The sequence below is a fragment of the Oculina patagonica genome, chromosome 5 (assembly GCF_052425735.1).
Source record: "Oculina patagonica isolate OP01 chromosome 5, crgOcupat, whole genome shotgun sequence".
Classification (NCBI taxonomy): Eukaryota; Metazoa; Cnidaria; class Anthozoa; order Scleractinia; family Oculinidae; genus Oculina; species Oculina patagonica.
This window is the reverse complement of record NC_135762.1, coordinates 22,842,027-22,854,966: the sequence shown is the minus strand read 5'-3', so window position 1 is coordinate 22,854,966 and position 12,940 is coordinate 22,842,027. Positions and strand designations below refer to the sequence as shown.

The window sequence follows — 12,940 nt, the reverse complement described above, 5'->3', positions numbered from 1 at the left end:
AAGAAGAGAAATTGATAGTTTAGTACCGGTAAGTCAAATTTTGTTCATTTAGAATAACAACATATGGCTCATAACTCACCTTTGCTGGCATGTCAAAATTCCATGGAAGGCACTAAACAATAAAAAACAAATAAAGAAAACTATTAAATACTAAGCAATTTCTAATCAACCACAAAAGGTCCCAAGGATTTCAAAATGTTTTGAAGTAGGTGTCAGCAACTGGAAGAGTAGGCAGCTGTGACAAGCCAAGCTTGTTTCTCACAACCTGATTGCTATGGCCAAAGTAACCGGTGACACAAAATCAAGTAGCCGGTGGAACTCTGGCAAGTGCCGGCTTGTTTTGAAAACCCTGCATGTCATTTATAAAAATTGGCCCTGATTCTCACAAATAACTTTCTGACAGAAACATGGGCAGGGGAATGAGGATGTTACTCTTCATCAATGTATAAAGAATGTAGATATATAGTGTATGCGTCACTTGAAATTCTGGATATAAAGGCTGAGAAAAAAAGGAGAGGTAAGTCGAAGGAGGGAGAATCGGAGGAAAGGAAGGGTAGATGCAGGGATAGATGTATGTTACATTACATCACCTCATTGCTGCCTCATCAAGTTTGCAATAAATATGCAATAATCTTTTCATCTTCTGATCAGCTTCTAAACTAACTGGCACCAAGCAACCAATTAAAATCCTTTCCACACAAAGCCTGTAATAAGCAACATGTCAAACATGAAAATCCAGTCAATTTGAATATTATCCTTTACTTCCAATTTGAATATACTTTGCAGGTGTTCATTAAGCAGAGTTATTTCATTTAAACATGGGTGGGAAAACAAGGAACACTTCAAAGAGTTATCCAAAGCCTTAACTTCATTGTGTTAAAGCATCACTATGCATACTGTAAGTATATATTCCAACAGGCCACATTTATTAGGGAGGGGGACACATTGGTGTGGTAAGCAGTAAGCAGGAAGTCAACACGGGACACGACCCTTCATACCTGTTTTCTGGTGTGTTAAGATAATAACAGTGAAGAAGCTTGCTCGGAACCCATGATAATTTCTTAGCTGCTGTTTTGTTGGCTGTTGTACTAAAAATGAAAAGGAAAAAAGGTTCAAACCCTGGTCTGCCAGGGAAGTCCATAAGGTTCTGCTTATTGGCTATGAGAGGCCCCATGGACTCAATATAACAGTTAGGGTGTTAAACTCTAAATTAAAAGGGAGCAAAGCTGCGATGGAGTAGCAATACTGTTAGTCACTTCATGCTGTACAACCTACAGTTGTAGAGTTAGTGCCAGCGTTAATGAGCCATCAAGCTCCTCCTGTCAATGTGTATAGTTTTTGGTCTGTATCTCTTCTACCTGGCACAATGCAATGCCAAAGATGACCTAGATTTTCCTGTTTTCCTATTCCCTTGATTTAACAGGACAATAATTAAAAAAATCTTTTATGTTTTTTTTCAGTTGATTTATTTCCAGTTCTTAGTAATAAAATAAAATCGAGAGTATACAATGTACCAACCCTGTTGTCACTTTCTTGTACAATTTCCCAAGACACATCATTGCTTCTCTCCTGACATGCCACTATAAGAAATAAAAACAAATAAATAAATAAATAAATAACAAAGTCAGAAAGATAAAACATGCTCAAACAGTTATATTGACCTTGACTTGATAGAGAATCAAAATGCTTAAGATACGGGTATCACTGCTTCTGGAAGGAGCTTTTCCTGAGTGGTTAGGGAATCAAATTTGCCACTGACTTGGGCAGTCAAACAGTCAGACAAGACAGACAGATAGACAGTCAGTCATTCAGTCGGACAGACAGACAGACACTTAACTTTCTTATCCAAGATCTTGGCAAAAGCCTGACATACCTTCTTATCTCTCATTCTTTCACAAACATCATCAAGAAGCTGAAATAAGCAAAAATTAAAGAAGAAGTAGATAATTACTGAAACCAGTATTGCGATCAGTATACGACATCTGTTTTTGCAGAGTTACACAAATCTTTGACCAAGGAACTTTTGTCTAACTCTGATGAAGGTGAACAGTAGTCACCGAAAATTTAGGTTGCAAAAACACGATGGGCTTTAAAACCGTTTCATTTTGTAAAAGTACATAAATGTTGTGTATCATAAAATTAATGTTGTTTGATAAAGAAAATATAAATTCAAACCACATGTTCCATAAATCTGTTCATTTAGGCTACCCGGGGGGGCACTCAAGAAAGTTTTATACGGGGAGGCTCCGCCCCAAGGTCCAACCCCTTACCCTTTTATATACCATTTTGACAGAAAAAGCACCCCTTTCGTATACCTTTTATAGAAAAAAAGGTACCCCTTTCATATACCTACACGACACAAAATATACTTAAAACAGGACGTTTTCTTGACATTTTTATGTAGCGCTTAATAAATTAAGACGATAGAGCCATAAGTTGCGTCTGTTTAAAATAATTAATTTAAAGCCCCTTCTAAATATTTTAATGACAGATTTCCCTACCCTTTCATATACCTAAACTTGTGAAATCCCTACCCTTTTATATACCTGAAGCCTGAAAAAGGTACCCCTTTCGGGCCGAGCCTCCCCGTATAGGCCAGTATATGGAGTACCCCCCCCCCCCCCCACCCGGGTTAGGCTATTCATCTCAAGCCAATTCAAATGATGTTATTTCACTTGAACTTTACCAAACTTCATTTCCTCATAAAGATTTTTATTTAATATAACAGTACTGCAACTAGTTAGTAACAACTTCTCATACCTGATCAGAAATGCAACTGATATTTTCTGATGCTGCGTCACAGATGGTCGCTACCACTTCTTGTCGCACTCTCTCATCTGGGTCGCGCTGTCTCTCATGTAATTTATCTAGAACAACAAATAACAGAGCTTAAGCTTCTTCAGTGAACAAATCTGTACTTGTAGCTGAACCTTTGAATAATAAGTTGGTTGCCCAGCAGGGGGGGATACTCCCCATAGGAGACTATACTGGAAGGCTCCGCCCAAAATGGGTACCGGTACCTTCTCCAGGCTGTAGATATATAAAAGGGAAGGGATTTCACAAGTTGGAATATACTTAAAAGGACCTTGCAAAATATCTCAAACAGACCCACCAATTCAAATGGTTGATTTATTTAAAGTGCCTATGAAATGAAAATCAAGTTGAACTCATATGAAAGGCCTTTCAAAATGAAGAAAGATGGTGTTTTCATTTTTCTGATATCTTTTCTCGTTCCAGAGATATTAACGATTTTGTATTATGCAAATTAGATAACTGATGACGTCATAAGTTTGACAGAAATTGGAGTAAAAACACAAAATCAGTAATATCTCTGTAAATACTAAAGCAAAGTAATTGAAACTTGGCACCAGTATTGTACCCTAAGAAATACACCACATGGTACATATAATTATTTTGCTATGGCAACACTTTTGGTCCCAGTCTTTTTCTTCTTTGAATCAAATATCACGATTTATGGCTTTACAGTGAGAAGTAAATGGTGTCATTCCAAACATACGTAATGTGCTCATTGCGCTAGGCACCCAAATGACCCTAAAGATGGGGGATTAGGTTTGGAATGGATCAAAACCTGGGATTGCTATGTCCACATGAAAGAGATCTGGAACTGAGATTGTTGCCATAGCAACATCAAAATATGCAACATGTGGTGTATTTCTTGGGGTACAATACTGGTGCCAAGTATTAATTATTTTGCTTACGTATTTACAGAGATATTACTGATTTTGTGTTTTTACACCAATTTCTGTCAAACTTATGACGTCATCAGTTATCTAATTTGCATAATACAAAATCGTTAATATCTCTGAAACGAGAAAAGATATCAGAAAAATGAAAACACCATCTTTCTTCATTTTGAAAGGCCTTTCATATGAGTTCAACTTGATTTTCATTTCATAGGCACTTTAAGTATTGTAAGAGATAACTCAAGTGAGAAATTAAGAAAAGAGATGCAGGTATGTAGGTATCTCAAAGGGGTACTATTTTTGGTAATGGTTCCATGATAACCGTCACGAATATATTGTTCTATTGAAAGATTACAAAACGGTTACCTTTCTCTGTCTAAATGGATTATGAAAGGGTAAGAGTTTAGACCTCGGGGAGGAGCCTCCCCATATAACTTGGTAGCTGGGTTCTACTGTGTGTTCTCTAACTCACCAGTTAAATCGGCAGCCAGATCAGGGTGATACTGTAAAAATTCCTTGGCTCTTTTTATGCATTCTACACGGACATCTACATTGATATCCACAAACCTGAAAAGTGAGCATTCAAGACATGTATAAATATAAACAAGCAGTGCTTTTGCAGGGTTCATGAATTTGGCCAGTAACTGCTTATGGGAAACTCTGTTTTCACTTGTGATGGAGTTAGAAGCAAAATTGGACAACTGCACAATAGCACTTATCATGAACTTTTCTATCACAAGCATTGCAAATGATAATCATCTTTGACATTCTTAGTGTATATACATTTTTGACACATATCAAGTATCCTTTTTGACTCTGTTTCTGATTACATTGCCAGTGAACTGGCCCTCTTCACAGATAGAAGCATCAGTATGTGAAAATAATTCAAACAGCTTTTGACCCGGAACAATCTTAGATCATAAGGAATGCCTTACTTCCACGCTGATCTCAAATCTTAATTTAATACAAAAATATCTTACCTTCCTAAGTATGAGTTCCACAGAGGTTTATTTTGAGTTGCTAGTTCGGAGTCTTGCTCAGAAAACATCTGACCCAGTAATTTGGTAACTGCTAATCGCTCTTCTACTTCCACGCTCTGCAATTAAACAGATTTTGATAAGCATAATGTTAACACACGCTTTGCATCTAGGTCAACTTTTTATGTTCCAAAAATTCGAACTAACTATGGCAAATTCAATATAAGATACAACGGACCTATATTATGGAATGAAATTGATGAGAGATTTAAGATTCTATCTCCTTATTCATTTAAAAAAGAATTATCATTGCATTTCATTAATTTCTATTAAGTTTTTCTACTAATAATTTAATTTTGGTATTTCTGCCATTTTTCATTTTTTTTTTCCCTTTTTCTTTTTACTATTATCTTTTTGCTGTTGTTGTTGTTGTACATACGTGTTTAAGAATTATTTGTTCTGTAATCTACCACCTTAATTAATTGTGTAAAATTGTAAAATGTAAAATGCCTCTTTTCTGACGTTGTATTTATTTTAAATTAATAAATGGTGGTCACCCAACTAGTTTAGCTTTTTAGTTATTTTGGGTGACCAGCAACTGTATGTATTTTTAATTTATTTATTGTTTAAACATTTCTTTGTAATTTTACAGTTCAAATAAACTTTGTTGTTGTTGTTGTTGTTTTGTAAAAAACGAAATATCCCTAGTTGATGATTTTTTTTAATTCTCCTCACCTGCCTACTTGACAAGGTGTTGGCAATGTAATGAGAAATCAGATTTTGATCACCATTGGGAGTTCAAGAGTAAATATTAATTGGTAGGTAAAGTCTGTGTCGCTCCTAGTAACCCATACAGGGCGGAGCTTATAATGGTTTCTGTAGCTACTACCCCCTGGATAGGATGCTAGTCCATCGCAGGGTTACCCCCCAGCGTTAGTTCGCCGGTACCCATTTTTACACCTGGGTAGAGAGAGTCACTATGAGAGTAAAGTGTCTTGCCCGAGAACACAACACAAAAGCCCTGATCAAGGCTCAAACCAGAATCGCATGATCTGGAGTCCAGTGTACTAACCAACTGCACTTCCCACAATATTCACCACACTACCTTATACTGTTCTACCTCAACTTTGTACTGAAAACTGCTGAAATTCAGTTGAAAATTAATTAAAATGAATGATTTTACTGAAGTATTCTTAAATAATGCTCACCTTCAATTTAAACTCCAGCTGTGGCACAACAGATAGAAGTGTACTTGGACAAATTCTGTTTAATTCCAGTATAAGGTCATAAATGTTGTCAGTCAGAATGCTGTCTGAAGTCTTCCCCAGTGCAAGTGTACTGTTGAAAAACTATTACATAAAACAGCTTGTAAGTCTTTATTGTATAAAAACCCTTCAACAATATTTTAATCATTCAGTTAACAGCCTGTAGTGCAGGGCTTTTTGGTGTCAGAATGCTCAGTAATAACAGTAGATCTTGTTTAAGTCGCCATCTTGGATGCTTGGCGGGTAGATGGTTGGGACTAGTCAACCTCCCCGTTGGGGACACTTTTGTCTCGTTCCAGCCCTCTGCATGCCTAGTCATCCAAGATGGTGGTCATAACATGCAGTCAGTGCTCACTTCTAATAAATACGCCTGCACTGCAGGCTATTCAGTTAAAAAAAATTATTTACTTTGATGTGCAAGGCTTTCAATAAGACCTGGCACCCGCTGGAGCTGCAGTGAGTATTCTGCTATAAGTCACCTACTACAGGGCCCAAAGCTAATGACCAGCTGGTCGCACATGCGACTAGATTTTTGATTGTGCGCCTGAAAAATCGTATGTGGTCGCACTCATGCACCCAAAACAGGCAGAGTTCAGTGCGACTGAAATCACGTTCCTCTGCTTCCTGAGTTCTCATTATACACTCTCTGGCGGGATAAGAAACAACAGCCTGAGCTTGACACAATCAAGTCGAACATGGATATTACTTAGATTCTAAATGATAAAGTTACATTGTTTTCCTGGCGTCAGTGTGTGCTTTATTTGTCCTTCTGTTATGGTTTTTCCGAGTTTCGATAGCGTTTCATCGTTCCACCATGTTCCATTCAGTCCCAGACTCTTTTAGATTTAGATACGACTCCGCTGACACATGCGAGTGAAGGCTTCTTCCAAATCTCGCCATCTTGGTTTTCGTGTGTTCAATGTCGAAGTGCTATCCCGGGGATCTATTATTTTTATAAAATCCGGAACTAAAACACCGAGAGATTTGTTTTTCTTCAAGGTAAGAACAAGGTAATACTTTAAAGAAATAAAGCTCTTAATTGTTTTATTACATCCCAGTGTTTAGTTTTATGAAATCAATGCACAGTCAACGACATACATGTAGATTCTCTGAATCCAAAGCTTAAGCTTATCTACATTTATCTTTTTTTGGCGAATACATCGTCAGCCTCTGATAAGTCACAAATGAAGCGGCCGAGCCAGGGAATATAATACATAAAATTTACAAGTTCCAGAAATCAGGTGCTCAGGTTCTAGGTACTACCTTCTGGCACGCTCCTATTAATTTAAGGTGGCTCGATCGGATTTTTGAGTGACGATACCTTTCAACTTTGAGCAACTTGTACGCCACCTTAAACAATCCCACTAAAAATCGATCAGTATAGCTGTACTAAAGAAAGATGAAAGTTTCGAATGAGATAAGTTTCATCGAAATCGGAGTAACCATAGCAACATAATGACGTCACCACCCATTTTACACGAGACCGATTTTCTTGTAATAGAGGGATAATTTTGAAAAAAAGGCTTCTAGATCTTGGACTTGACATAGTTTTCTCAAGGTCTGCGAAATTTGAAGAATTTCTATGAGAGCGTTTTCGAGAAAATTTTGGATGAAGTTTTCAGGTGCTAAAATACAACAAAAACAAAGCAGTCTTTAAACATTATTGAGAAAACGTTCACAAGGCCCGATCAAGTAACATTTTGGCCTTAAGTGAATCTTGTACTATTCAATTACCTTGGGAGAAAATCTCAGAGAAATCGTTTCATTTGATTTCTTGAAACATCGGCTTGAATATGAACTGGTATGAAGTGTTATTTCGCTCTTTTATCGAAAAAGGGCCTTCGCTTACTAAAATGATCACAAAATAAAAAGCGCTCGATAGAATTTTTTTAAACTTGGCAGTCAAAAAGAAGAATAAGTTTGTAATAAAATGTCTGATTTTCAAAATAATTGAAACATTCTTAGGCAGGTAATTTAAAGCCTTAATTCAGATAAACATTGCGCTGTTTTTCACCCTACATCGGATCGCTGCCTCATTATAAGTCTCTATTGTGTCGTGCCCCGTGCATTTGTAAATTTCAGCACATCTTGAATATGTATAACAGCTGCTTGTTTTCCGAAAACTGCACAGAAACAAGCTAATTTAACAAGCCAAAATACAATAACAACGAGGAATAGGCTAGTAAAGCACTTGTATTATCTTCAGTCTCCTAATAGTTTCAAGGCCAAGGCAGAATTGTCATAAAAATCTCCAGTAATAAATAATTAGTGATTCATGATCTACTGGAATTTACAAATGCACGCGGCTTGAGACAATGGAGACAGATAATGAGGCAGCGATCCGATGTAGGGTGAAAAACAGCGCAATGTTTACCTGAATTAAGGCTTTGAATTAACTGCCTTAAAATGTTTCAATTATTTTGAAAATCAGACATTTCATTACAAACTTATTCTTCTTTTTGACTGCCAAGTTTAAAAAAATTCTATCGAGCGCTTTTTATTTTGCGATCATTTTAGTAAGCGAAGGCCCTTTTTCGATAAAAGAGCGAAATAACACTTCAAACAAGTTCATATTCAAGCCGATGTTTCAAGAAATCAAATGAAACGATTTCTCTGAGATTTTCTTCCAAGGTAATTAGATAGTTCAAGATTCACTTAAGGCCACAATATTACTTGATCGGGCCTTGTGAACGTTCATCTCAATAATGTTTTAAGACTGCTTTGTTTTTGTTGTATTTTAGCACCTGAAAACTTCATCCAAAATTTTCTCGAAAACGCTCTCATAGAAATTCTTCAAATTTCGCAGACCTTGAGAAAACTATGTCAAGTCCAAGATCTAGAAGCCATTTTTTCAAAATTATCCCTCTATTACAAGAAAATCGGTCTCGTGTAAAATGGGTGGTGACATCATTATGTTGCTATGGTTACTCCGATTTCGACGAAACTTATCTCATTCGAAACTTTCATCTTTCTTTAGTACAGCTATATTGATTGATTTTCAGTCAGATTGTTCACGGTGACATACAAGTTGCTCAAAGTTGAAAGGTATCGTCACTCAAAAATCCGATCGAGCCACCTTAAGCTGTGCTCCTAAAATTTTTAGCTGTGCACCTAAAATTACAGCTGTGCGACTAAAAGTTGAGACCTGGTAGCGCAAGCGCACTTCCAAAGCCAAAAGTAAACTTTGAGCCCTGTACTAAACATGAAAACAATGCGTATGCAAAATTTTGGAGGGACAACAAAGAGTATTGTGGTATTTTTGAAAATGGCCTATTGCTCTGCAACAGGTGCCTGTCGCTCAAGGCAACCAACTACTTCAAATATTCTTAAAAGCCTTGAATATATACACTTCCCAAGCTGATGTGCTCCTCTGCAGCTTATTATTAAGCAGCTATCATTTTCAGCTCACTTGCTCTTTAGATGAAACTGTAGATTACATACCACTACATGAAAGAATACTGTACACAACAACAATAAAGTTTGTCTTACCATTTGTAAGTAAGGCTCTAAAGCTGATGAAGTCCTCTTAATAAACTCACTCGCTAATTTATAAGCCACAGGGTCCTCACTCTGAATGGAAAAAAAATGTGGTGAATAGTTAAATTTGTAGACAACAGGGAATTACAAAAAACATACTAGGTACAATTCAAAATAAAGTTGACAGTCACTTGAGTCTCTGATGTTGCCTCCCGAAAGTTGAATCTTGATGTTCAAAATTTCTAGTTTCGAGTCTTGACTCAACAATTTCGGTCAAGTAAACTAATGAACTTGCCACTTGACTGATCTATCAAGAAATAAATTGCACAAACTGGCAACACTCACGAGTGTTGTACAAAGTGAAAGTTAGCGTGCAAATAATGTTATAACATGCACTGTCAGACTTGTGCACAATTGTCTTACTCACTCTTACTTAAACCAACATTCCCTGCATTGATCATTCTCGTGTGCTACTATTCATTATAAAAATGTAACGAAAAGTAATGAAATGATCAGGTCAGTGTAATTACCTTCTGTGGCTCAATGATGTTGATGAGCACTGTGTCGAGTAGTTCCTGGGGCACAGAGTCACCTTCTATAATGATGGGACACATCACATCCAGCATGAAATTCTGAATCTTGTTCGAATGATTTTCACTGAAAGGCAAATTTAAATTTGTTAAGAATGTAAAAGATGCTGCCATGATCGTCTCCTTGGACGACTGGAGTGCCGATAAGTTTCACTCATACAAGCGAACACACGCTTTAAACATGGAAGTGCGATAAGTTTTATTCAGACAAGAAAAGTCACTCTTCAAACATAAATAAAATTCGATTAAAATTAATTCAGAGAACCACGATTAGTTTCGTTCAGAAAAGCTGACACAACATTGAACCTGAAAACTTTGATAAATTTATTCAGACAAGTGAACACACACTTTGAACATGAAAACTTTAATTAGATAAAGTTTTACTGAGTCAAACAGTCACACGCTTTGAACAAGAAAATGTTTCTCAAAAAACATATTCTAGCTGCCGGATAACTTAAAATAATATGTTCAATGTTTTGCTTTCAAAACTGTTTTTGACCTCACAGCAAACTTGGACTCGAACCCCGTTTCCATTGTCCCAGTTTGAGAATCCCAAGATGACTCCCAATAAAACATGACATCAAAAGCACTTCCCCTTAGTCTTTACTAAGATACAGGGCTAATGAATGTTAAATACCCCACCTGACTCGGGTTCGCTGAATTACACATTTTGATCATCTCGATGTTGTCATACATGTATTTATTCAACCCTCCAAGTTTATTTTTTCCCTTAGTGGCCATTTGGCCAACAACTGCTCGAGTTTGGTCGCCAGTGAAAAATTTTAGTCGCTAAATTTAGCTCAAGCTTTCAATCCTTCTTCTTAATTTTAGTCGCCAGGCTGGCGACTTTGGTTCCAATTAAGTCGCCAGCTCCAAAATTTTAGTCGCCATGGCGACTAAAATGGTCTTAACTTGGAGGGTTGTTATTGCATAGAAATTTTACTCACTTCACAACTTGGAAGAGCAGTTTAAATAACTGCAGTATAATGTCTTGGAAGTCCAGCTCCAGACAAATATTGAATGATTTAACTAATGCTAAACTCTGTTGAGAAATAATAGGACACACGTCAGATCCCATGCGTTTAACATTTCTAAAATATAAAAAATGTGACAAAACTAACCAATTATAATTATGTAATCAAGTCAGCAACGTACCTCTAAAAGATAAAAGTACTTTTTAGACAGGTTTGACTTGGTGTTTTCAAGACCCTTCAACTGGTTTACAATCATTGTAAAGACTGCCTGAAAAACAAAAAACAAAACGATTTAAAAAATTCTGCGTGGATACCTGTCTGTGTGGATAAATTAACTTAACAATAAGTTCAGTTGTAAGAGAAATAAACAGTAGACTCTGCATTCGAGCCTTGTTGCCCAACAGGCCAGCACTTAAAATCAAAATCACTAGAGTAGTAAAACTGCCATTAGGAATTTGAACCGGTGGCAGCACAATTCTTATCAGTGATTGAAAAAAATTGTCACATGGTTCACGTTTGCAAGCATCTTGTCAGCGATGATAAGATTTTTTACAGTCGCTCCATGGCCATGTAAACATCATTTTCCCAGAGATGTACAACCGGGGGAAAAACTCTGTATTCAACCTTAAAGAAAAGCAGATTTTGTTCAATTTTAAAGGGTTCCATGCTGTTTTGCAGCAGAGAGTTTCCAAAAATGGTGAAAGCTTTTTGTTGGCTTTCCCGATGAAAAGTAGTGTCCACATGACGGGTGTCTGGAAAACCCGAATAGCGAATAGCGAATAGTCGCGAATAGCGAATAGTACGAATAGTGCAAATAGTCGCGAATAGTGACGAATAGCGAATAGTACGAATAGTGCAAATAGTCGGGAATAGTGACGAATAGTCGCGAATAGTGACGAATAGTCCTGAATAGTGACGAATAGTGACGAATCGTGGTTCATGAGAATGAAGTGTGAGTAAATACAGTTTATGGTCGGTCGGTATTGAGATATAGGCTTAATTGATCAATAAAAGTATTCATATAGTTACATCTTGACTTGCACTCTCTGTTAAAGTGAGCGGACAAGCATATGATGTATTATTTGCTTGAACTTCTAGATTGCTCTGTGCATTTGGCGATAAATTTTGTAGAAACCCTGCAGGCTTATATTCACGGCAACTATTTTACGACTATTCGTCACTATTCGCAATAATTCAACGACTATTCACGACTATTCGTCACTATTCGCGAGTTTTCATCACTATTCGTCACTATTCACGACTATTTGTCACTATTCGCGACTATTCGCACTATTTGTACTATTCGCTATTCGCAACTATTCGCTATTCGGGTTTTCCAGACACCCTCCACATGACAAGTTTTTTCAATCATGTGATAAGGATTCAGTGCCACCGCCACTTCAAATTCCTAATGGCGGTTTTACCACTCTAGTTATTTTGATGGTATCTCTGGTTTCCATAGCATGCAACACCCTTACGCCATGACTGCAACATGAATCACATCATGTAAATCATACCACATCCTTATGACAGATGCATGCATGAGTAAATAAGCATGTCACATGCAAGAAAGTTGTACCGTGTAAATCAGCCCTAAGAGTATTTCTATTCTAGATCTCGCCTGGACGGGATGCAAGTTCATCCACTCCTCAAGAATATAATGTCATTATACCCATTTATACAATTGGCCATGACACTGTGAGAGGAGAGTGTCTTGCCCAAGATCACAACACAATGATCCAGGCCACAGTTCAAATCTGAGTCACTTAATTGGAGTACAGCTCACTAACCATCCCCCTGGATGGGATGCTAGTCTATCGCAGGGTTACCCCCCCCCCCCATTATTATGCTAGTACCCATTCAGACACTTGGGTGGAGAGAGGTCCTACGAGAGGAAAGTGTCTTGCCCAAGAAGATAGCACAGTGACCCCAGCCAGGGCTCGAACAGAGACT

General features: G+C 37.3%; 1 protein-coding gene across 1 annotated transcript in view; it reads right to left on the bottom strand.

The window, feature by feature from the left end:
- LOC144653352 (sister chromatid cohesion protein PDS5 homolog A-B-like) overlaps positions 1-12,940 on the bottom strand; it is a 41,301-nt gene that overhangs the window by 25,365 nt on the left and 2,996 nt on the right. The window contains exons 3-15 of the mRNA XM_078513330.1: positions 11,169-11,255; positions 10,961-11,055; positions 9,954-10,080; positions 9,436-9,516; positions 5,890-6,030; positions 4,685-4,800; positions 4,177-4,271; positions 2,761-2,867; positions 1,874-1,912; positions 1,519-1,580; positions 999-1,088; positions 591-704; positions 80-112 (exon numbers count right to left, since the gene is read on the bottom strand). Coding sequence (XP_078369456.1) covers positions 80-112; positions 591-704; positions 999-1,088; positions 1,519-1,580; positions 1,874-1,912; positions 2,761-2,867; positions 4,177-4,271; positions 4,685-4,800; positions 5,890-6,030; positions 9,436-9,516; positions 9,954-10,080; positions 10,961-11,055; positions 11,169-11,255 — 1,187 coding nt within the window. The remainder of the gene's footprint in view (positions 1-79; positions 113-590; positions 705-998; positions 1,089-1,518; positions 1,581-1,873; positions 1,913-2,760; positions 2,868-4,176; positions 4,272-4,684; positions 4,801-5,889; positions 6,031-9,435; positions 9,517-9,953; positions 10,081-10,960; positions 11,056-11,168; positions 11,256-12,940) is intronic.